Source organism: Dermacentor albipictus, chromosome 8 (assembly GCF_038994185.2).
Source record: "Dermacentor albipictus isolate Rhodes 1998 colony chromosome 8, USDA_Dalb.pri_finalv2, whole genome shotgun sequence".
Taxonomy (NCBI): domain Eukaryota; kingdom Metazoa; phylum Arthropoda; class Arachnida; order Ixodida; family Ixodidae; genus Dermacentor; species Dermacentor albipictus.
The window spans coordinates 43,976,570-44,002,955 of NC_091828.1; the positions used below are offsets into that span (position 1 = coordinate 43,976,570).

Below are 26,386 nucleotides of genomic sequence, written 5' to 3' on the forward strand. Positions count from 1 at the left end.
TCAAAATTAGTTGCAGTTCAGCTTTTATTATTCTGGTGCAGGGTATGACATAAGAGACCCTTTTGGCATAGCGATTGCGGTTCGCTCCGCTCAGACGTGTATCCTAACAATTAGCATACAGCAAAACACAGGATGCTGCCTGTGTTCCACAACGAATCCGATTGAGCAACGTTTGAGGGTTTGTCTACTTTGGTTTCTTTGTGGTTTTACAGCCAAGCTGACTGCCTGCCATAGTGTCTCAGGGAGATGCGTTCACAGAAAAAAATAGAAGACACTACAGTTCTCTGTGGCCATCTGAGTGCGTGAAATGTGAGCGGAGTGCAAGCGATGCTCTGCTAAAGATGTTTACTGAACCACATAGTTGCTTTTTCTACGGACGACAAACTTGGTTCTGCATTCCTGTTGTCCTTCTCATTATGGCAGCTTTAGAGCATGTCTGATCTGGCAAAACAGTCGGCAAGAACATCGTTGCCTTTGTCTTCAGCAGTAGCTTTTGTCTTGTACTTCCACCGCGAAGTCTACTCCACTCACGTGATGGATAAATGTCTACTGAGAACAGACTAATACGTGTATGTGCTGCTGTGCTAGTTGATTCGTGATTTCAGCCCAAGAATAGTGCAAATAAGACATGCTCGAGAAGGATGGGACAGGTGCTAACCTCCAACCGATTTGATTGCAGGAAACCCAACACAGAAGCAAACTTTGGACACATGCACTTTCGCTTATGCAAAAAACCATACAAGCTCTTGTTTTCAGATTGTTGTTGAAACGGTTGTGTGTAACAACTTGTGCTCGTTGCACTAAATGGACACTGAGGAAACGCCGACAAATTGCACTTCCCTTTTCTTAATGTGAAGTGCCTCCAATAGTTCTGGGGCAATCTGCTCACGCCTTCTGCCAAGTCGCAAAACGCATTTCGTGGTGCAACATTTTTTGCGGTGAAACAAGTTTTAGCTTCCTTTAGACAATATGCAAGCAGCCTTGTTTTCTGCGTTTAAGGAACCTAACCTTAACGAGCTGAAGTTTTTAGATACAAAGTTATGAACATTACCTCCGAAGATTGACGTGTGTGGGATGCACAGTCCCTGTGCCCAAAAGAAGTTGCTCCCGTTTGACTGTGCCCATTCAAAGAGAGTTAAGAGCAACGTCTCCAGTCTGCAGAGCGCAAGTCGTGCAAGCACACTGTCGAACAAGATTTTTCAAGTCGCAGATTTCACGGCTAGAATCGGCTGGATTCCATTGCTCAGTTTAGACTAGTGTATCCGATTCCTGGCTGCAGAAACTGAAGAGATCACGAAGGGCCGAATGAAGGCAGCGTGCAGAAAGGCCCGAGGTAGTGCCATACATGCACAAGGCTGCCCACAATTCAAAGAAAGTGGCAAGTGGGTGCTATGTACCCATGGTGCTCTCTGCACCTAATGAGATGTTTGGGCCCGCCTCTGCACTCTGAAGATGAAGCGGCCATGTGAGAAGCGCCATGTCGTGCCCTATCTCACCTGTGTTGTCGGCACAGTTTTTGTAATACTCCTCAGTCGCGTTAAGGTCTGAACTGATCGATGTAGGAATGACCGATTAAGGGAACAGAAGGTTTCTCTAAAGAACGGGTCTGCATCACGCCTGACCAGCCACTGTGGTGCTTGCACATGAGCACTGTGGTTTGCGGGTACAAAAATTCTTGGGAAAAATCGCGACCAGGTTGTCCACTAATTAATGCAGGCATTTCGCTTTATTAAAAATGAATGCAAGTGTCAGCATTCACTCAATATCTCTTTATCGCAATGAGCAGAAGATTTTGGATATGGATGTCTAAGCAACAATACAAAAACCAGAGCTCGTATGGTTGCCATTTTCTGTGTGCATGCAGGCACATTCATCAAAAGTTTGCCTCGATGTAGGCTTTCTGCAGTAAAATCGGTTGGAAGCTTGCAATTATCCTGTCCTAGCTGGCTTACGTTCGTTACGGTCAAACAGTGCTGATGACGAGACGGGTGAAACAGTGCATTGTTTTGTCTGTTTAAGCTGTGCCGTTGTCTGCGCCATCTCGCCACAATTCTAAATCTTCTCCACTCAGAAATGTGGAGAGAGCTGCTACTGCAGTTGCTGCGTAGTGCTGCAGCCAACTGACTCGGGCACACTGAAAATTTCAAGACTACGGTGCTCTTCTAGGGTTGCCATATTTTCAGGGAAAAACAAAAGGGGGGTGGGGGACGTATTTTCTTAAAGCTTACTGTATGCAAAAATACAAGCAAAACGAAAACAACACAAAGTATCAATACACTGAGTACAAACTTTACATGATTGAAATGTACCGATAGGTGTTACATAAAATTTTGCTCACTTAGAATCTCCATGCTGTTGCTGCAAATAATGATTTGTAGAGCAAAATATTTGCCTACGAACAGCACAACGATACGTGGAATCCACGTGGCGACAAGATAGATATTTAAGGATTTTTAAGGAATTGGGAAAGGTTTAAGGAAATAGCAATGAATTTGTTCGGAGGCAATTCAGTTGTCTGTATGAATGACCAACAGATCGCTTGTGATGCAGCTTATCTGAGCTAGGGAGTATTGGAAAGCTGGCGAATCGCATGCAAGCGTAGGGGTCGAACCAGCAATCGGCACCATGACTAAACTGTGTACTAGAACATCTACGTGTACATCGTGGCAGATTTTGGAGATGAATGCCCAAAACTGGCATCAGTCTCTGGATTTCCCACTCAAATGGGAAGTCTTGAGAACTTGTTAGCTTCATTTCCACAATCGTGTGCTAAAGTACATAGTCAAAAAGTAATCAGTGGAAGTTTATGGAACACACATATATTGGTGAAAACGTGAACCAATTTAACAAACAAGAATAGGCCGGCACACCGCTGAGCTAGCAACACCATTTATAGCAGCGGGTAAGAAACACACTAGCAAGAAATCAGCCACTTGCTAGGTTGGCATATTAGAGCATACATAAATTTTATATTTCACTTTTGCTTACATCTTGAGGTGCCAACAATGACTTCTTGACTAGGTGCACCCATTAAAGAATGAAAGCTCTCTTCCAAAATGGAGTTGTATTGCTGTGCGGAGCGAAGTCAAATAAGGGTAAACGTGTGAATGCCCATTTGACAAAGACAAAGGCATAATCGAAGCTTGAAGGGCGAATGTTGCGATCTGAGCTGAGAAAACAAGAGGAAAAGCGTATGAAAATTGGCATTATGTCAGCCTTGCTTGCAACAGTGAATATGAAGAGTCAAGAACGCAGTTCTCTTAAGCCCTAGTGCAATGTCTGCATTGAAATACTGTATACAAATGTTAATGGCGCTACTCTGGCAGTTGCAATGCACAGGCACTATGGGTGACTCTTATGTTGGCTGCGATGGCTGCAATGTTTCAAGCACAAAGTTTAGGTGGCTTCCCACAGCTCTCTGAAGGTCCTCCAAGATACCAAGCAAGACTCTGAAGTTCTCGCGACAGGTGAGCACGCCAGATGGAGTCGCGAGTGCATCACTTATGGTCTTGAGCACTTGAGTCACTTTTGTGAACATCTCCGTGTCAAGAGGCAGCGTGGCAAGGTTGCAGGCAGACGTGAAGCCCGACAGCCAGTCATAGTAAGCCTGGCTTCCAAAGTCGGGATGACTCACAAAACTGGTTTCAGGATCGGTGCCTAGACCACTGCCGAGATCGCCTTCTATGCATTCTATCGGCAGTACCCTGAGCGAGCGCTGAAGGATGTCTCCTTGTTCTGCAGCCTCTGTTTCTGCACAACCGTTGCCTTGCAGCGTTGGCGAGCCAGTCGGACTGCTTCCAACAGCTGTTGGCGTTTGTTCGGTGGGCTTCTCAGATTGCACTGTACCGCCCCCCAGAGGTGTGCTGCTAGAGCCAGATGCCATCGTCTTTCCACTGCTCGTATGCTGTTGTGGAAGCCGACTTGTGTTTCCATTCATTTCTGGCCTGTCGCAGATCTGCAGGTCACTTTCAGGTGCTACATCAACGCGAGCTGTCAACCTTTCCCTCAGGAGACAATCTTTCTCAGCTTCAAGTCGACCTTGCACACCACCTACGGTGTCATGACCATTCCTTTGAAGTACGTTGTTGTCGTCATGTTGTAACAGAGGCTTGGAATTTTTCTTCCTGTCCACTCTGAGTGCACTTGCACTCTGAATTAACCTCTTTTTCGGTGCGAGCAGCTTCAAAAGTGCAGCATCACCATGGTATCTCACTATGTGATCCTTTAGCTGGCAGGGGCGCTTGAACGTGGCTCCACACTCAGGACAGGGTGTCCTCTGCGTAGGGTCATGCTCTTTTTCGTGCCGCTTCAGGCTTGAAGAATTCAAGAACCCTCGTTTGCAGATGCTGCACTCGAAGCGCCGCTCACTGTTGTGCGTCTGCCGGTGGCGGCCGAGATCTGAGCTCTGGAAGAAGCTTCGCTGGCAGATGTCGCACACAAAGCGGCCCTTGCGCAACTCGTCATGGGAGGCCAGGTGCTCCTTGAGGTAGTCGAGCCTGGCAAAGTCCTTGCCACACTGGGGGCAAGGGTAGCGCCGCTTAGGTGCGTCCGGGTCATGCGTCCTCAGGTGGCGCCACAGACCAGTGTTCTGCCGGAACTGCCGGTTACAGGTGGGGCAAGAGTACAGCATCCGGCTCTCGTGCCATGCCTGGAACAAAAGAAATTGTGACAGGGCTATTTAAGCGTTCCAACTCAACGACTATTGCCGAAATTCGAACGTCGTGTTGAATAGAATTCACAGTGGCGACACTACGCATGCAGTTAAACAGCTCCTGCATTAATAAACGTAACTTACTGGTTTACTACCTGCTGTTTCGCACTGTTGCCTTTGGTGTGAGTCGTTACAAGTCTGAACTAACCACCCTGTCCTATAATTACTAGTGCAAATACATACTGTCTGCAGTGACGTCAGACAAAAAATGCCAATTTTCCTGCAATGAAACAGGGGTTCTGTCTGCCGTTGCTAGGGCAAGACGGCATCCACTGATACAGTAAGGCACAGCACTGCCATTTTATCCCTGTAAAATTTTCATCTCTTTGTCCAGCATCACTGCAGATTATGACTACTTCTGACATTTTCTGAATGACAGAGGCAAGCAACATGCCCGAATGTGGTATATGAAACGTGGTATTAAACTGCGTGCATTGGAAAATGCTATCTCTTCATAAAATTTGAGTGCAGATGAACCAGTGGTCTAGCCGTTGTGCAACATTCAGTAGTTTCATTTCCTTCTCACAGGGGGCATGCCATGCATATTTGAAAGTCCGAACAATGTATGAAGTGCTTACCTGATGCTCGACTAGTGTGAGCCTGCTCGAAAATGTCCGTTGGCACTTGGCGCATTCGAGGGATGAGGTGCTGCTCGCAGCCCCTGGTAAAACAAGTAGCAATACATTGTAATTTCATAAATATGGCGTGACCTTTACAGCTATGAATATTATGGGCTCCAAACTGGTTTGTGTATGTCAGGAGTTATCGTCCATCTGTTGTAACACATTGTGGCAAGTTGTGTGAAAATAAGACGGCGTGAGTTTCACAAGAGAGAGAGAGAGAGAATAATGCAGAGAAAGGCAGGGAGATTAACCAGAGGTAGTTCCGGTTGGCTACCCTGCGCAGGGGGAAGGGTTAAGAGGGATAAAAAGAGAAACAGAGCAGAAGGGGGAGATAGAAAGGGAGACAAGCACAAACAAAGCGCGTACACTACAGAGCGGTAGGAGGCGGCATTCTTAGAGTCTGTCGTGAAGCCCCGTAGACCGCAAGAACCTTACTAGCGCGTGTAAGGCCTTCAACGCGGATGTCCTATCGGGGCATTGGCCTAAAGCTTTTAGTTCTGAAAGTGGACGATTGTCCAACTGGTCCAGTACACTGCACATCACTTGTCTCTCAGCACTGTATCGCGGGCAGACACAGATAATGTGTGCGAGCGTCTCGTCGATGTTACATGTGTCGCACGTGGGGCTGTTGGCCATTCCTATGAGGAAAGCATAGGCGTTTGTAAAGGCAACGCCTAGCCACAGACGGTAGAGCATGGTCTGTTCACGTCGTGGTAATCCAGGCGGGAGGTGCATCCGTATGTCCGGAGACAATGAACGCAACCGACACATGGTGAAAACATTTGAGTCCCACAGGAGCAAAGTACACTCACGGGACATCAATCGCAACTCAGCCGCAGCGTCTGTTCGCGAAAACGGAATGACGACTCGCTGACCACTTTCATGTGCAGATCGGGCGGCTTCGTCGGCGTGGTCATTCCCGCTGATGTTACTATGTCCTGGAAGCCACTGAAAGATTATGTCGTGTCCCTTGTCATAGCTTTGATGATATATGTGCCGAATTTCTGAGGCCAGTTGTTCATTCGGTCCGTGGCGCATTGGGCTTCGTATGCACTGAAGGTGAGTTTCACAAGGCAACCACGCCACTATATAGGTGCATGGCAGTAGTACTGTGCCAACTGGATAACTACTATGGAGTACTTTATGCGGTCATTTATGCTTGGCTTTCTCAGAGTAAAGAGGAAGTTCTAGCCTGGCGTACGTGTATTATGTTTTATGGCATAACAAAATTGCAAAAATATAAATGGAAGCAGCAGCGCTTATTGTATATAGCAACACCTTATAGCACCACGTTTCACTGTGTATTTTCAACTTATGGCATAAAGGGATGACATAACAGCAGAAGCATGAAGTAGAGCTAGACCATCCGGTTGTTTGGTGGTGTTTGCACCACTCTAGTGGTGCAAGCCACTAGAGTTTTTGGACTTCCTGAGATGTCCAATATAAAGATTGAAACAAAAAAGAAGAAAAGAACTGTCAAGGGCTAGTGTGGCTATACTAGCCCAGGTGTAAGCAAACTGGTGAGGTCCCCTGAGCGACACAATGGCATTCTTTTAACAGAACAGAAATTAACCGTCACAATACAGCAATTGGCCAGTGCCTCCCTCAAGAATCTCACTGTACAATCACTACATCATGCCTGTTCCATATGTGGACAATATCTATGGGAACCAAAGCTAGGGAGGATAAAGAAAAAGCTCAACTTGAAGATGGGGTTGGCACAACAAGTGATGGAAAAGAAAATGATGGGCATAAGGATTTTCCATTCTTGGCATTCTTTCTCTGGCAACAGGAGTCCTCTCTTGGACACTGTCATAGAGACACTTGCTCAGCCATTGAAAAATTTTCCAATTGTCCTAAAGCAATCTTCTTGTTAAATGTTTAGTACACTGTTTCCCATTCGTTCGATTCTTCCCCAAAGGTTACCATTGTCTTCAGAACTAAATGCCTTTTTTCTAATTTCATCTGAATTGTGGCCAATTCCTCATAGTGGGCAGTACCATCAGTAAAAGGAAAACAATTAAACAAACAATAAGAGACAAGAAGATGTTTGTCTTTACCCCTTTTGTTATTTTGTGGGGCATACTTTCCATTCAATTCTGTGTGGCCAATCCCCCTCGCAGGTACAAGCTATGTTTTGAGGCAACAACAACAAGCCAGTGTGGATTAGAAAGAAGACGCTAGAGCAAATGCCGGATAGGCGGTATTCCGGCTGAGATTCTGCAATGAGAACAAGGCTGGAGGGGTTTGCCCCACTTCCCCAAGCCCCTAATAATCCACTTAGAAAATGTACAACGATGTTCTCCACAGCATTCCTCAGAATGCTGATATGATATTTTTTACTGCATTTTTTGCATTAAATGAAGGTTCGGGACCTCAAAATCATGATAGATATACTGGCAAGCCTCAGGTTGCGCTAAATAATTTAATACAACAGCTTTTCTACAGTCAGTTTACGCTTCATTTCTCAAGAAGTTACTGTGCTATGACGTCACAATGCAGAAGGTGGTCACGTAGGAGCAGGACATTGCAATATTTTGGCAATTGTTCCGGCTTGCTCGGTAGTCTGCTATGCTGCTACAGAGGGCCTCCCAACTAACGAATCAATGAGTAAAAGTTTATTTGAAACAGCTTTTCGTCCTTGCCGTCAGCCGCTGCAGAACCACATGATTACGCAGCTCCTGAAGCCAGGATGTGGTGGCACCTTAGACTTGTCTTACGCGATGCACAAAGTGCAGACTAATCGCGGCTTGAAGGCATTCAGACGGAGTGGTCCGGCTCTCCCAAGAGAAGGGGACAGACGGGCTCAAGGAAGTGGTGGGGAGTTCGTGAGGGCAGGACTGTGCACGGGGGGCAAGTCCAGTAGGTGCGGAGAGCATCACGATAGCCACCACACACTGGACAAGTGGGTGGCTACGGCGACACTCAATAATGTGTTGCATTGCAAACCCTGACTCTGTGTTCGTCAGAGTTAGGGTTTGAGCCTGACAAAAGTTGGATAGGGGGCCTCAAGGGCACGTGCAGATAAGCTTATTTAGCGGAGCTTAGCACAGCCTTGCTTACAGTGTTCTGCACAATGCATTCTAGCACAATAGGTGTCGGGCTATTAAATAGGTGCACTCTGTATTTCACGCCTGCGAGCGAAAGTGCGAGCATGCTCATTTCCCTGTATACCCTGATGGCCAGGCACCCACTCCAAGAGGATGGGAAGTGAGGGGTGCCATTGCATGTGTAGTGTGAAAGGTGCCTGAACATGATGGGGAAGGATATTACCTTCGAAGGAACGAAAGGTTTCCAGGATGTCTGAGTGAATGGCAATGGTTGACGTGGTGTGAGGGGCATAGTAATGGCTTACAATATGGCAAGAATCTCGGCATTGATTGGAGACTGTACTCCCTCATGACAATGAGTGATGTCACCCCAAGAGTCAACGACTGCTGTCTTGGTCATGGTCGAAGAGTACGTAGCATCGATGTCTGGCCAAGGCCATCTTCTCCACAAGTTTTCCCATGCACGATGTGAGGGATATCGGTCGCAGGTTTTTAAGAGTGTTAAAAGTATTGACAGGTTTTTGGCAGACAGAAACTAAGGCTCCTTTCCATGATCATGAGACGTTCCTTGTCTCCCTTGCATGGTTAATGAGATGTAAAAGGTGCTTCTGATGGTTATCTTGCAAGTAACGGAGTACAGAATATGTTACCTGATCTAATGCCAAAGTTGTGTTGCTTTAGAACTGTGTAAGTGCGAACCAGAGATGCTGGTTTGTAAATGCAGAGCCAGTCGAGTCTGGGTCTGTGAATGGTGGTGGAAGAGAATCCGGATAGAATGTATCTTGCAGTTCTCAGATAATTTAATCAGTAGAGCACCCACTCTGCATTTGGTATTGTTCAATTACATGGCTATGTTTGGCTTGGCCCATGAGAATGAGGAAGGTTTGCCATACTATAGGCATATGAAGGTGGCCAATGAGGTCTTTGCATATGTGCCACTATCGTTGAAATGCCAGGTGGTCAGTGTATACTTGGATCTCCTTAGTTATGGAATGCATACATTGGTGCAGAACACTGTTACTCCTTGCACGGCGCCACCAGCTTACTAGTGCGTGGCATTGTTCCCAGAGGGCTAAATGGTTTTGTCATCAACCTGCAGATAATCTTTGATGGCAGTGTGGTGTTAAGGACGGTTCACCCAGGACTGTGGAGGTAGCATGGGCCTGGCGGTCTGGAGCTTGACCAGCATGGTAGGGTCCAGGCAGAGACGAAACAAGACCCACGTGACGAGTAACAAAGGTGAAGGTTTAATACGTTGTGACAGAGCAGTCAGCTCTACAAGCTTCCTCATAGAGACACACAGTCAAGCTTGCTCTAAAGCAGAAGTCTGAAGACTACTGGCATTCAGAGAGACTGGAATGCCCTCACTCAGGAGAAGGAGAGAGAAAACACACTCCACGCTTGCAGCCACCACTCAGTACATGGAGGCCAGCCAAATGGATTCTCTAACTACCACTGGCCCTGCAGAGGAAAAGGCACTGACACACACACGCACACAAGGACAATGCTGGCGTCTTCCCTGCCAAGGAAGAGGAGATGGAGCGAATGCACATGCAAATCTTAACCACCGTCCCGATCACTGAAAGAAGAAAGCACTGTGGAGCCTACGCAGACATCAGGGTGTCGTGTGTGCCATAGAGAAGAAGGCGAGAATGCGGGCGCAAAGGCTAGCGTCTTTTTGCCGTTGAAGCCTCCCAAGCGTTTTTCAGTGGTTGCGGGTGACACCGCGTATTCAAAACATCTGGGCTTTCACCGTGGTTTTGGCAGTGCAGCAAAAATTGTTCACCACACAGGTCAGTCATAACAGTGGGAAGTATGTTGAGACACAATTTGTAGTACTTTCTCATCAATCGCTTCTGTCGTTGGTCTTCTGAATCAATTCTTCGAGTTGCTGATGCACTCTGTTACATTCGACGAGACAGATGGTTTTGTGCCGGGGTGCTCAACCTGACCTCTCGGTCCATAACGAAAGTCGGTTCTCAATGATGGAATGGTTGCTCCCGGGAGTGTCTTGGGAATCCTCCCATTGAATGTTGTGGTGGCTAATTGACCAAGTGAGACCTGGGCTGGTGTCCTTTCTTGCGTGAGTTGCCTAATCTGGTCGGAGTGGTAACATCATTGAGGAAAGACACCTTGTGGTTTGACATGAAAGTGTCTAAACTTAGGGCTGAGCGCTGATGCTTTGTCATATTCCCAAGAAGGATGATGACAGTTGAAGTCTCCCAGGATTAGGACAGTACCATGTGGTGCCACTCATTGCTGGAGGAAGTAGAAGTTTGATAACAGCCAGATATTTTGGCTTGGCGTCCAATAACAATTTGGAATCTGCAGAGTGTGACCATGAATGTCTGTCCTCGTGCCCATATGCTCAGCAGTCAGCGTGTTCATCTGCCCAGCATCGGGTTGGACTGTGGGCAAGGTGCTCTTGATCTAAGTTGCAGTCATTGTAAGAGTCAACGAGTATGACACGTCCTGTTATTTGCATGTAAAACTTGGGGCAACAAAATGTTCATAGCCACTTAGAGGAAAGACACCATGAGTCTGCAACACACGATTGTCTAGTTCTGTTCTTGTGAATTGCATATGCTTCAGGAGATACTCTTTCTTACGCTTGAAAGTGTGGCAGTTCCATTGCCATATTGTGAGGGAACAGTACTGTGAAGTTGAAGTCGAAGGCTTTGCGCAGAGCTAGTGTTTGTGAGTAAGGTGGATTGTTGGGGACAGGATAATTATGCAGATGTGTATTGTCCTCTAAATGTTAGAAGCGGGTGGAAATTTCCATCAATTCTTTTGATAAGGGCATGAGAGTAGTCAGAACAGCACATTGTATCTGTTCAGTAATGATAGTTATGATAATTCTTTCAATTGCTAGTTGCGCAATGCAGCGGATATGTGTACCTGACTCCTCAGACAGTAGATCTGCATACAATGGGGGGTGGGGTGGGTGGATTGGGCACAGTTTCTGGGAGAGCAGTACCACTCACCTGTAAAGATGGAGTCGGTGTTTGTCACTGGTTAGGCAGTGGAGGCCAGTAAGGGTCATGAGCAGCAGGTGTAGGTTCAGGTAGCAGTTGCCATAAGGGACGTTGCAGATTCTGTTGGACGTGTTGCGATTCAGCTCCTGTTCATTGGTTCGAAGTCCACTTTGTGCTTAGGGGCCAGCTTTGGTTTCAGTTTGGGATCAGTCTTGCTGGGCTCGAAGCTGTGACCTCGGCTGCAGCTGTGACTGTGGCTATGGCTACGGCTGCAGTCAGTGTCGAGAGGCGAAAAGTGGTTGTAAAAGCCGAGTCCTCCTGAGTAGGTGGGCGTAAGCACCTAAGAGCTGCTTAGCAACTCAAACTGGTGCATGTAGAGAATTTGTGTCGATGAGCTGCCTCCTCTGCAGCGTGATGGTGTAATAATTTGTGTCTGTAGCAAGGTAGCAAGGTTTCCTGCAGTTGCAGCAACACACATCGCACTCGCGGTATGTTGTTATGGGTCAGTTGCAGGTGAGAAGTGTTGATCACAGGGCATACACCCGGAGTATATTAAAGCATTGAGGCACACATCGGATAAGTTTTTGAGGCCGTAGCAGTGGTGGCATTGATGGCATTTCAGCTTGAGTGGGTAGAGTTGGTATACTGCAGACAAGAGGATTGCACTGTTTGCTATTTGCAGGCCCTCCACTGTGATGATAATTGTCGCTTTGCTAAGGTGACGAAATGAAAGCATTTACCGACCTTGAATAAGAAGATCAGGAAAAGAAAGTGGCATGCCCTGCAGGACAGTGCAGACATTCTGCGGGTTATTGGCACAATACGCACTGATTGCATGTTATTTTCTGGAAACGGCCATAGACTGTAAGGTGAATATCCTGGTGACTGCCGACGCATGGTAAGTGTTGACTGCAATGGGATTTTGAGCGGTTCGAGTTTTCACAATTGTCTCCTGTCTCTCAACCTTGCAAGCATAGCTCAGTCGGTGTGACAGAGGAGATGCTGAACCTATCGCATAGTCATGGTGGCCTTGTCCTGCAGCAGTGCTGAAGGGATCACCGTAAATGTTTCCTGCTCAGTGTCAGATAAGTCCATACCTTGCATTGTTTGGTTGTCAGTATATGGTGTAGTATGCTGTGTGGGCTGCAATGCAGTCGTAGGGCCTGCGGAGCCATGTTGAGTGCAGCGGAGGTGGAGAAACGCCAGCAGAGTGGTGCAGGATCGGGTGGTCGTGCATTACAGCCAGCCCATGTTGCTTGCGTTTACATAAGGCACAGAGCTGTGGGCAAAGTCTGTTTGGCCATGAAGTGGTGCTCTATAGGTTCGGCGAATCTCTCGTTGCACGCGTCCAATTGGGATGAGCACTCGGCAGGAGATCACCTCACGAGTAGCAGCTTGGGGGTGACCGAGCGAGTTGGAGTCATTGCCAAAACATCATGGTGACCTGCTCCCACATGACTGCTTTCTGCATCATGAAGTTATGACAGACACCTCCAAAACTGGCTGTGGAATAGACATTATATGTTTTTTTACTTATTTATGGATACTGCTATCTTTTACAAGACCTTAGCAGGGTGGGCATACAATATATACAATACAATTATATTAAACTTTAGGGCACTCCGAGGTGTTCCAGTATTGTTTTTTAGGGTTCAGAGGTCTAGAACCTCTATTTAAAGCCAGCAAAAAAAAAGGGAAAAGTAATGTTATCATACCAGTACTCTGAGCATAGTCAAGGAGTACAGGAAGTATACACGAATAACTATAGACTCCACAGCTACCTTAATGGAGTGCTCCGCAGGACAAGCGGAAAAGTACTGATCAAGAAAGGAGAGGGTCAAGGAGACACAATCTCTCCAATGCAATTCACTGAATGCTTGGAGGTATTCAAGCTATTAGAGTGGGAAGGAATATGAGAGAAGATCAAGGGCGAATATCTCAGCAACCTACAGTTTGCAGATGACATTGTCCTGTTCAGCAATGCTGGTGATGACTTGCAACAAATGACCCACCATAGTTGGTTAGTGGCTATGGTGTTAGGCTGCTAAGCACGAGGTCGCGGGATCGAATCCTGGCCATGGCAGCCGCATTTCTATGGGTGCGAAATGCGAAAACACCTGTGAACTTAGATTTAGGTGCATGTTAAAGAACCTCAGGTGGTCCAAATTTCCGGAGACCCCCACTACGACGTGCCTCATAATCAGAGCGTGGTTTTGGTACCTAAAACCCCATAATTTAATTATTATTTTTAATGAATGATTGAGGACCTTAGCTGAGAAAATGAAAAAGCAGGGTTGAAGATTACCATGCAGAAGACAAAGGTAATCTTCAATAGCCTGGCTAGCAAACAAGAATTAATGACTGACAGTCAGCCTCTAGAATCTGTGCAAGAGTATATTTAACTAGGTCAGCTACTCACAGGGGACCCTGATCATGACAAGAAAATATACAGAAGAATCAAAACGGATTGGAGTGCATACAGCAGGCATTAACATGTCACGACTGGCACCTTATCAATGTCCTTGAAAAGTGTACAGCCACTGGATTCGAACGTGTGGGAAAAGTTCACTGACAATTACGATACTCCCTAATGCAAAATTTGAGTGCAGCTCTATATGTTTTCATTTCACTATATATTGGCGTCGAGGCGGACACTTTGTCTCATGCAGCGCATTCCAAGCAAAGCAAAATGTGCTGCAACTGCTCCGCTAATTGGGAGATCGCGAGAGGCAGCGCATGGCTGACATGTGCCTGCTATTCACAGCAGCCACTGCAGACAGACCTCCGCTCATGCAATGCTTTGGTGAACAGACAACACGTAGAGTGCATTGATGCGTGCACCGCTGTGAATGGAACGAAGGAGCGCATTCAGGCACCCTAACGACGTTCGCTACTCTGGGACCATCTCATAACCATCGTCTCCATAGTCCTCTCATCTTTCGCTGTGCTCATTTGCTCGGTAAGAGGTACGACGCCGACGCTCATTGGAGGAAGGGGCGCCTAAGCGCTGCACTCTAAAAAGCTTGGAAGCTAACAAGAAACCTTGAGAAGAAATTGAAGACTGCGCAACGAGTGATGGAATAAAAAGATTAACCATAACATTAAGAGATAGGAAGACAGCGATGCAGATTAAAGTGCAAACAGGAGGTAGCTGATATTGCAGTTGACATTAAGAGGAAAAAACGGAGCTGGGCAGGCCATACAATGCATAGGACAGATAACCAGTGCTCTGTTAGAGAATGGGTGCCAAGAGAAAGGAAGTGTAGTCGAAGAGAACAGAGAATTAGGTGGTATGATGAAATTTTGAAATTTGCAGACGTAAGATGGAATCAGTTGGTGCAAGAAAGGGGTAATGGGAGATTGCTGGAAGTGGTCTTTATTCTGCGGTGGAAAAAAATAGGCAGATTATGATGATAACTCCTTTAAGGCTGCCTTGAACCCAAGAGAGAGAGAGAGAGAAAAGAAAAGGCAGGGAGGTTAACTAGGTTACACCTGGTTTGCTATCCTACATTGGAAGAAGGCAAAGAACACAGACAAGAAAATGGGAAAGGAAGAAAGAAATAAGTGATTAGCTTGCATGCACAACAGCATTCAATGTGGATTAGAAGGTGATTTCATAGCTCTGTTGGTGCTGCCATGCTCTAGTGGCTTTCTGTGTGAATGACAATCGTGTCCACGGTCCCAACATTTCTTCTTCTGTGAACGCTCTGTCATCCAGTCGGCCAAAAAACTGCACGCAAACTCTGTTTTCATCCTCAACACAGGTACAGCAGGCGAGCAGCAAGGACTACTTGCATTAGGATGTAGACAGGGCAGGTGGCATATTTTGAGTTCTGCTGATAGTATCACACACAAAAGTTCCACTTCACTTGGAAAGTTTTGAGCATGCTGCTAATTTTACTGGAGTCCACATTCTGTAAACTTGGCAAAGCTAGCTGATGAATTCAAAGTACTTAATCCATTCTGCAGCTGTACATTTCCCATTGTTCTGAACATGCAATAAATGTGGTGAAACTAAATTTTCAATGGACAGATTTTATTGATGCCTGAAGGGAATATATATGATCTGAAAGTGTGGTGAAATCAACCTACTGAATGAAAGTAAGCGAAGAAAAAGCCGAGGACTTAACAGTGTCGGTAACCTTTGGGACAATGTCGCCAGGTCACGCACCGAAACGCTCCATCTTTAGCGAAAAGTCACTAAGTGATCATGATGATGATAACCTGCTTGGAATTTTGTCTTAACACGTTTAAACTGTTCCTACAGATGTCTTGTTTATTATTTTTTAAACTATAGCTCTAAATTACCTCCTGCGTTGACAAGTGAGTGGTTGGAATGTGAAAAGAAGAAGAAGCAAACAACTCCCAATTTTCTCAACACATATCAGATATCAAAGACTGCGCTTTGCCCAGGAAAGCAGTTTTGATGCACCCAAATAGCTCACTAAAAAGGTCTGTGATATGTCTTTAGTAGTAACAAAAAGAGCTGCATATAATCCCTCTTGGCATAAAATAGTGGTGAGGCGTTGAACACAGCCAAAGTACCTCGAGGTGTTTTACCAGAGCAATTTATTAGCTATTTACAATCGTGAGAGAAAGAGAGAGAGTCTCTAAATAGACAAAGTTGTTGTTAAAGTGACCAAAATCTTGCCGAGTTCAGCGACTGTCCCACTATGTTGCCAACAGTGCTTCACACAGGTCTGGTGATGGTCATGCGGAAAAGAGCATACCTGTGTGTGTGAATTGGTGTTTCGTCCTCTTCAGCCTGGAGTCAAAGCAACGGCCACACTTCTGGCAGGGAAACTTCCTCCCACGTGTGGCCCTGTGCACGGTGGGCACTGATGCTTCTGCATGGCAAAAGAGAGACACCCACCCTCTCAGCAATATTCATTGTTTGGAAAATTGGTACATGTTGAAGTAATTCAGGCTGGCCGCACATTAACAAGAAGAAAGGGCTGAAACTGGACAGGATGGAGAACTTACTGTGGACAGTTTCATCACATGCGAGTACACGATACGCAATTATATACACCATATATTCATGTATTATGCATCGTACATCAATATACACACACCCAAATACCCCAACATATACACTGTATGGGTACGAGGCATTCGTGCACGAACGTGAATACAATGTGGCAATGCCTCGCAGAGTGGAGAAGACGAGGCAAACAAGCTGCCGGTCAACCATGCTGTTTCGACAATGCTCAATCTCAAATGTAATGTAGTATACTATTTTATTCTTACGACACATGCGTGATCACTGTCACACTGCCTGTAAAACTGCAGTTTGCCAAAAATGCGGGGTGAAAGGCAGTTTGCCTTGCCAATGATGGAAACCGAACCTGTACCTTCGTTATTCATTCACGAGAAGCTAGTTGAGCTGATGACTGTTAACGTATCGACATAAATAAATGTCTTGCTTTCCATTATAAATTGCCTCATCTCTTCCTGACCCTCTCCGATGATACACCTGGTCAGGCTCCAGGCTGCTGGGCCAATCTTACCCCTGGGACTCCCTAAGTCAGTAGTATCTTTATAGGGAGGTTACAGAAAAACACTGACTCAGTTTTGATTGATAAGACATACTTGAAGAACTCTACTTTTGCTAATTTCACAGTTAATAGGTTGATTATTAGAAAGGAAAATGATGGTGCAATTATCATTTTTGACGATTGCAGCAGCAGGAATTGTGGGACACAGACACAGAAAGGAATGAACAGACGTGGACGTAGCTTCAAGGCTGCATCAAAGAAAGGTGCATCACATGGATCTATCAATATGTGGATGACTTCTTGGTGCTGTGCAAAACAGAGAATGCAAGTGACTACAATCAGCTCAAGGACACTGTCCTGGAATCCTTTTGACTAACGTGCCCAGAGCTGAACTTCACTTACGAGCTACCAAACTACAGTTCCCTGCAGTTCATCAACATATGCGTTGAGTTCAAACCGAGACACCTATGTTGGAGATATGAGCCCAGAGCAAATAAACAATTTTCTCCTTTCGCATCCAGCCATTCCAAGAGTTTTGTAGAACAGCAAGTGCAGCATTTATTTCAGCATTGAAGAAATCATGCCAGCATCAAATGGAACAAAGTTTTCAGCAGCAGTTAAGTAAACTGAAAGATGCGGGGTGCACCATGTTGATGCTATGCAGCATAGATGAAAGCCTCTAAAAGAAGATAAGAGGAAATCAAGAAAGCGAAAGCGGACTTGAAGTACCGGAAGCAAAAAATATTATGAAAGGATTCCGTACCTGCATGGACTGACCCATAATCTCATCAAGATTGGTAAGAGACAATGCGTCCGAGTAGCGTACTCAGCACCAAACAAGGCCAAAAGTATGTGCGCACGAGTGAATGAAACATGGGAGATAAGTCAAACAGGAGTGCAATGTGTAAGCACACCATCTGTGGCCTTGACAAGAAAAGAAGTTGCTTTTTTAGGAGAAGCCCCAGGAAGATAAAAGAAATAAGATATGGCGACGAAATAAAAAGTGCGGGAATTTCAATAAAGAAATCAGTTGACAGGCTGCTACGTCCACAACTGTTCGTTCCTTTCTGTGCCTGTGTCCCACAATTTCTGCTGCTACAATCATCGAAAAATGAACTGGCTAGCTCAGTCAAACACCCTTTTGTTATCATTTTCAAGTTTCAGGCTGAAATCCTAGACTAGGTTCATCATTGTGACGTCACGGATTACAAAGTACTTTCTTCGGCTGTTGTGGTTCAATAAAAGTTCTTGACACTTTCCAAGTTCAGTCTTCAGCTCCATTAAAATACAATGTAGTCAATTTTTACCAAACAGATACTTTGCTAAGCCCGAGGAGACGGCGTCAGAATCCATGATGCCACAGCAAGCAGGTGCGTGGGAATTTCAAGGCAGCGGTGCCTCTTGTCCTTCGCTATTGCATCTTTTCTGGTGCACCAAGCATTTTCCCACGGTTATAGTGGATTTTGTGGTATTGTGGAAGGACAATTTACTAACACAGCTCAAGTCATTTTCTCTTCAGTGTCCCTTTATGTAGCCCCTCATCTCCAAACCTCTTTATAAAATCAACGTCACAAATAATGCTACAAATACAAATTCACTACGTACACTATGTACATCTGTGATCAAAAACATACGAATCACAGGCTCACTGAGAAAGCTTGAAAGACACTGGGTGTTGTTTTTGTGAGTATATTCCATGGGAACACCACACAGATTACACAAGATATGAACTTCGTACTGTCGTGGGTATCCTGCGAAAATGCCAGTGCATACTGCCAGGGCCACAAAAGCTTGCTACATGACGCTCTCTTCTCATGTCACCTCCGTGACTGTCATCTAGTTTAGGCTAATGGTACCAAGAAATCATTGCAAAACTCACAATAAAAAAAAAGCCTTGCGTTGCATCACAGATCTACTATGCAATGCACATATGTCAGAATTACTTAAACTGCAACCTTATACGAGCATCACCTTTTAACAACATTTAGTACCGAATAATTGCCACATATGCACTTCAAAAAATTAAGCTTTTAATCTTTCCTCATCCTTAACAAGGCATACCGGCAAGACAAATTGGCATGTTCTATGGCCACGTAGCAACTGTGGATGGCAATTACTGCAGTACTGTTTCCCCAGCATATTAAGTAAGTTCGAACAAACAGATAAAAGTTTATGTGTAACATCGAATAATGTTATTCTAAATATGGTACCTGGAAATTTGTTTGTACCTTATTGTGATGTGAAAACTGTGCAAATTATATAGTTTGATAAGGCCACTGCTTTGATTTCTTGTGCACCACCTGTTTTTGTTGCTGCCTTTGTAACCAGGGGTTGGCGGAGCTAGCCAAGCTGGTAAAACGCGGCTTTCCCCCCTGCTATCCTCACCATTTAGGTAGATTCTGTTGTGTACTGATGTACTGACGTGGTGAAATAAACCAAAGGCGAAATTTATACATAATTTGGACGCACAAACTGAAACTGAGGAGTGCGCTGGAAAGTCCGGAATGCCATGTTTAGACTGCAGCCATCAATTTTAAGCTGCATTCATATGCACAGAAGAAAATCGGCTTTATCATGGAATCCCTGGTCCTCCATGTGTACGTAGTGTTCGAGGCTGGGTTGTGCCCCAAGACAGCAGCATCTTTAAAGAGCCCAACCAACGCAGTGTCCTGGTTACAGAGGGTGCCCCATCTCTACTTTCTCAGACACACACTTCTCAGCAGCATGCAAAAAAAGGGCCACAAAGTAATGAATACAGGCTGAAATGGAAGAGGCACCGTGTAACATAAGCGCAAACACATCTCAACGAATATGCAGTGAAGCAAAGTCAAACACGACCTGCCACCGTGGTTGTTGTGATTTGCTGCAGAACTCAAGATTGCAGGTGCAACTCCCTGCTGAAGCAGCAACTTTCCAATGAACATGGAATGCAAAAGCACTTCTATGCTTTGATTTATGCACATGCTAACAAGGCTAAGAGGATAAAAATAAAGTCTGCATCCCTCCACTATGGTGACTCTCACAACTAAAGTGTTGTTTTAAGGTATGGAGAAAAGGAAAATACAAGAAGGCAGCATGATGCCGGGCGGTCAACCTTCACAAAGCCACCTCCTCTGAAACCATTCTCTCACAGCTCGCACTCTTGGAAGCGTAGGAAATGCGTACATGGTGCGTTGAACCCTGGGAACATGATGGCATACTTTGCTTGGTTTGTGGTAGGTTTGAGTGCTGCTGGCCACCGGAGTTGCTGCTGCTTTCTCCAGCATGTGCTACTTGCTTTCCGTTTGCCACATCTGATGCTTTTAGTTGAATCAAATTCAATTTTTGTTCCGTAATATTTGCATAAAGATGTCTAACCCCATAGCCAGCATAGATACTTGGAAACTTTGTTGCCGTAGTAATGGCAGCGCTAGGTCCCAAGCATCCACACAATTAATAGCATGTTGCACAGCTTCCGAGCAGCACCGCAGACAAGTGCGGATGATGAGCTCTGCGCGGCTGCACAGTGTGACCAGAAATGACAGCTAGCCATCTCGCACTTGGGTGTTTTTCCCATGATTCCTACCATTTAATTTTTATGACTAGGCTTCAAGATCGTCATGTGACGTCTGCTCCAAGGTTTCTTTTTTTTCTTTCTCCCATGTTTTGAGAAATAAAACCTATCATTAATCACATGAAAAACCCTGTGACCTTATCATCAAATAAAAGGCATTTTTATAAGCTTACTGATAATGTTTAAACATCCCAAAGCAACAGTAGGGCCATGAGAGCTTCAAAGTTATTTTTTACTACCTGGGGTCCTTTAAAGTCCTTTAAAGTGCATGCAAAGCTTGGTACACAAACATGTTTCTGTCCTGCCATTGTCGTAATGTGGCTGTGTAGGTGAGGAATCGTACCCGTGTTCTTGTGATCAGCAGCAGAACACCACAGCCACAACAGCAGGTTTACAATAATGCCAACACTCATGATCCAACTCCTGGTCAATGTAAGTGGCACAGAACTGTCATGGTATTCTTTCTGGATACTAAATTTCATTGCTTCGGCAGCCACTTACGGGTAATGCTGGCATCTTGGGCTTCATTTTGCAGCGTTGCATTACTGCTACATTCTCCAGCAGCCACATCCAATGCATCAGTGGATTCATCATCAAGGTTGAAATGCCTGAGTGAAATGTCGTGGATGGCTGTCATTACCACACCAATACAACAAACACACAAAAACAAATGTGCTCAAGATGCATCTTTGGCACGAGAATCGGGACTACTATGCATAATACTTCCTTTTGGTATTCTGCACACCACCTGCCCCATCTTTTATATATTGGCTCAAAAGATATCCTCAAACTTGCAAGCAAATCACATGCTACATTTCATCTATTATCTTTCACGCAATATTTGTTAAACACGCAGATCTGTTGGTGGCGTAGGCTTGGAATTGCTTCTCTAGTCCCATTTGCTAACAAACCACATTTGCTAATTTTCAAGTGCTTGTTATGGTCGTAACCAACTTACTTCATTACTTCATGTCCACTGTAGAACGAAGGGCTCTCTCAACATTCTCTAATTACCCCAGCCTTGCATCAGCTAACTATGGGGCAACTATCAGCCAACTATCCTACGCCTACAAATTTCTTAATCTCGCACCACATAATTCTCCACCATGCTCGACAGTAGGTTCTTTCCTTGGCATCCAAATTCCGCTTCCATAACAAACCTTTTACAAAACATGCAGAAATGCATGTATATATACAGCACATAGTAGGAAAAAAAATCATGCTTCTGTAATAAATGTTTTTCCAGCGAGTGTGTCATCGACCGTTTATTCACTGTGCCTTTATCTTTCAGCCCACTGGTCGTAATTATCAATAGACCAGCAAGGCTTCCATGCAGACTAGCTGGCACAGCACCATAGGTTACCGTATTATACATGCTAAAGATGGGGCAGTGGAGAAGCAACAGGTTAAAGAATATAAAACCAGAGCAAATAAGACGGGCAGAGACTACAAAAAGGCAACAGGCCTAACGCCAAGGAAACAATGTTTGTCCTGTCACCTGTTTCATCTCCTTCTTCTCCATCTTCCTTGCTCTGGTTTTGTAAATGTCCAACTTCGCATGCCAGCAGACAACAATACCGGATGATGAGAAGGAAATTCGTAGAGAACAGCAAAATGTGGGTAGGAGTACATTTGCCAGGTACTCCTAAGTCATGAAAGTCAGCCTACCAAAAACGTTCAAAAGAAAAGCAAAACCACATAATAAGTGCGTACTAGCGTTGCTAACCTATGGAAGGTAAAACTTGGAGAATGACAAAGAAACTCAAGAGGAAGTTGAGGACTGTGCAACGAGTGGGAAAATTATAGGCATTACGTTAAAGGGACTCTTAACGGATCGGTTTAGACTGACAAAGTAGTCTTTCAAAACTCTAGTTCAATTAATTTTGCGGCAACAGGTTGAATATTAGAAGGCATAATGAACGTCAAACTTTTCTTATCTGAATTTCCTGGTGAAGTCTCGGTGCTGGCCCGTCAGTGTGACATCACGAATTTCAATGTATTACTATATTTTTGCATGTTTGGGAGATTGTGGCACAGTAAATGTTCACGAAACTTACTGAATTTAGTCTTTGGCTCGCCTAGAACATAGTGTAGGTAATCAGTCTTTACTAGTAAAAAGTTAACTAGGTGAAATTAGTCACTGTTAAAATCCACAATGCCATGGCGAGCAGGTGCGGGAACGTGAAGGCGGCACCACAACCCGTATTGTGTTTTTGTGCCAGTAATATATGGCTTACAAAGCCTCATCTCAATGTAATACTGGTGTAACATGTACACTTCTGATCATGATTGGGGCCGATCCGGGTTAAGCTTGATCCAGATCAAGTGTTGCTACGCAGTCATTTGCAATTGTGACTTTGTGGGATCCAGACCCAAACAATCGCGATCAGTGAATCGTGATCAGGCCTCTTGATCATGATCACGTGCTGATGTCTGCACCCTCTAGCACAGCATTCTGAAAATGCTAAAACCAAAAAGTGAAGGCAGCTCAATAAAAAACTTTTAAAAACCTTTATATCAGCAACAGTAGGCTGCAAAATTGAAATACTGTCCAAATTTAACCATACTTTGCAAGTCTGAATTTGTAGCCAAGGCATTATGTAGTTCTGAGAGTTGCCAATGACCAGCAGATAGCAGACCGAATAGTTGGACCATGTAGCAGTGGCCACTGTCAATCGCAATGAAGAAAGCCTGTCCTGATCAGCCCTGATCGCGATCAGAAGCATACGTGTGACACCGCAGTATAGGAGGGGTTGTTTCGGTATTTCAGAAACTTATTTTACTAATACAACTCAACCTAGTTTCTCTCTCTAGAGTCCCTTCAACAGGCAGGACGATGGTATTACAGGCTAGACAGAGCACCCGCAAGTAGCTGATATTCTAGTTGAGATTGCGATGAAGACATGATGTTAGGCAGGTCACATAATTCATAGAGCAGAAAGCCGATTGTTCAGTAGAGTAACATAATGAGTGCAAAGGGAAAAGAAATGCATTTGAGGATGGTAGGGGGGATTAAGGTAGTGTGCTGAGACAAGGAAATTTGTAAGCATGCAATAAAGGCAGCTGATGTAAGACATGGGGAATATGAGATGGTACTCATATTTTTCTATAGAGTTTTTTATAGAAATGAAGCGAGGAAACTCTGGCACTAGTATCTAGGGGAGCAGTACAGCGGTTCAGCCAGTGTAGAAATGACAGACAGTGAATGGATTTTATCGGGAAGTAAGATTTCACTGGGAAGTGAGACAGTCATGATGCCCCCAGAGGTCCTTCATTTTTTCCCTCCTCTTGTTCTTCAATATATAGCCAACATATAGACATTGGTTACAAGGGCCTTGTACCTGTGATTTCTCCCTCATTCTGCACTGTGTCAGCCAGTTGGCTGTGCTGTGTAGTAGTGCTGTGTCAGAGCTACTAATGAGCAGCTCTTGTCACAAAATTGAGCCTCACTTTCTTCCTGGAGCTGGTCATGCTTCTAATTATTGCTCGTTTTAACCTGCGGCTCTCACGGAATGATGGATAAGCATGGAACATGAGCAGGCATCGAGGCAACAAAGACATTTTGTTCGTCACATTAATTGCACACAAATGATGCTGTCTTTTTCTTAATTGAATGCATTCTCACAGAGCACCAGGTAAATCCAAGGAATGTGCCTCATTTGATAGTGTCAGCTTAAAAGACCTCACCCATGCTTTGGCTTACCCGTCCTTCATCTGCCTAATCATCATTGTTCAAGCAGTACCGCATACCTTGAATTGAGTGAATTGGTCAACAAATAATATAAAGAAATAAAAAAATAAGTATAATACAAATAAATATAATACGGGTGTTGCAAGAGCATTTTGATTGTGATTGAGCCCGATCAGGACCAAATGCTGCTATACAGGCACTTTCAATGAAGACTTTGCTTGATCTGCATCCAGTGACTCGCAATATGTGCATCTTGATCAAGATTCTCGATTGCAATTTTGGGCCGATGCCTGCACTATAACTTTACTGCCTCTTAGGCAAATTTGTCAAATGATTTGGGCCCACTTAGCAAAACCTTGTGTACTAGGGCTCGTGCAACCTGATCCAAATTGTTGGACCATGTAGCAGCGATCATTTTGTTTATTGTGACAGAATTTAAAAAAATCCTGATAGGGCTCTATCGCAATCAAAAGTGCCAGTGCAACATCGGTATAAAATTGGGACGGAACATGTATTACAGTATGGGTACCAACTATCAATTAAGCTTAATTCAGAGACATGCTCACTCGTTTATGTATTCTGCCGTCACAGTAAACATAATCAGCACATCCACAACAGTGCAGAATAATGAAGGCTGACCCTATTAGCTTCTATGCATTACTGAAATGACAAGAAGTTAGCAAGCCAGTTGCAAGGCATCTAGTCACTCTTATTGTATGTGTTACACATCCATTTTTAATGTTTCTGCAACCATAAGTGTGTGCAGTGGCTATTTTGAAAGAATGCACGCACGTTGTTGCAGGTGAAAATTTTTTGACAGGGAGGAGGCCATGCATACATACTGGTGGCTCCCTTAAATTATATTTTCATTGTCTAATGCCTGTAATTAACGAGTGTGCAAGAAACTTTGGGTTTTGCTGGAAAATCTTTGCATTCCTCTTAAGGGTTCGCTTGTGATTGATAACACACACTTACCATAAATCAATTTTTTTGTTTCTTTATTTGCCCTTGCACAAGGTGAACGGTCATAAAATCATAGTTCGCAACCATGAACAAGCACATGGCACTAACTTCCAGGGGACGTATTCTGAAACGTTCGCCGCGGCGAACTTTTCGCACTGGCCACGCCTCCGCCGTTGCGGCGCGCGCTGAATGGCTGCTTTGACAAAACCGGAAATTCACTTGCGCCACCTGAATTTCCGGTTTTGTCAAAGCAGCCATTCAGCGCGCGCCGCTACGGCGGAGGCGTGGCCAGTGCGAAAAGTTCGCCGCAGCGAACGTTTCAGAATACGTCCCCAGATAAGTGTAAGCGTGCTTATTGAAGTATTAATGATCGTGGGTTACACGAAGCTACAGGACATTTGGGAAACAAGGCACTTTTTTTTTTTCAGAAGAGATCGATTGAGCAACTTGAGTTTGGAGTTAATAGGCTTTATCGGAAATGCTAGTTAGACCAGGGGACCGCTGATCTCGCCTGACCCCTTTCGGGAACACTTTCACCAGCTTTCACTTGTGCGTGACGTAACGCCCGGCGCATCGCCTCATTGGAGCGACGAGCGTTCCGACTGCTGGCTCGGCCAATCGGTGCTCACTGAAAGTGGACGCTGATTGGTTGACTGCAGCTGGTCGTCGAGTGGGCCCGGAAGTGATTGTCACAGCGAGATTTGTCCTTCGTATTTTATTTCATTACCCCTTCCCTCTTTCTTCTTTAAGAATAACTGATTCACTCATATCAGTTTGTTGTAGAAGAACCGCTTCCGCCTAGGCAGAGGAGAGAGTCCAAGGCATGAGGACCCCAGGAAGATGTTCACGTTATAGATGCTCGCTGAACGTAAGGCACGTCAAGGAACTAAAGGCATTCAAAGAAAAAGAAATTAAAAAGAAAACAAAGTGAGATGCAAAAGGAACTCACTCAAACCGAGCAGGCAAGCTTGTCTTTCGCGCTGCAAGAAACAACGGGAAGTACAATAAGTGTAAAGTACAGTAACAAATTGGGAGAACAAGAAGAAATTAACGCATACACGTTTCAAGGATGTCACGTGCATTAAAGTCGCGAAGCATTTGTGAAATGCCACCGAGTGAACACACCTCTATTTTGACACTCCATGTCATTTAGGCGTGCGGCCAGCCACCAAAAACAGGCAGATGCCTAAAATTCACACAACTGAACATACTGCCTGCTACAACGTAACGTAGCAAAGGCGATTTCATCTAAGCGCGCTAAACCAACTAAACTTGATATTACAAGGCGCCTGTCTTAAGTTTGCCCGCCCGCGTCAGCTGGG

The 26,386-nt window shown here is 44.9% G+C and overlaps 1 protein-coding gene across 1 annotated transcript; it reads right to left on the bottom strand.

Moving 5' to 3' along the window:
* Positions 1 to 2,797: 2,797 nt before the first annotated feature.
* LOC139048744 (uncharacterized) lies at positions 2,798 to 26,386 on the bottom strand. Its single transcript, XM_070523300.1, has 6 exons — positions 26,190 to 26,386; positions 26,014 to 26,044; positions 20,912 to 21,018; positions 16,090 to 16,206; positions 5,290 to 5,372; positions 2,798 to 4,648 (listed from the first exon to the last, which is right to left on the bottom strand). The coding sequence occupies exons 1-6, from the start codon at positions 26,206 to 26,208 to the stop codon at positions 3,356 to 3,358; spliced, it is 1,650 nt and encodes a 549-aa protein (XP_070379401.1). The 5' UTR covers positions 26,209 to 26,386; the 3' UTR covers positions 2,798 to 3,355.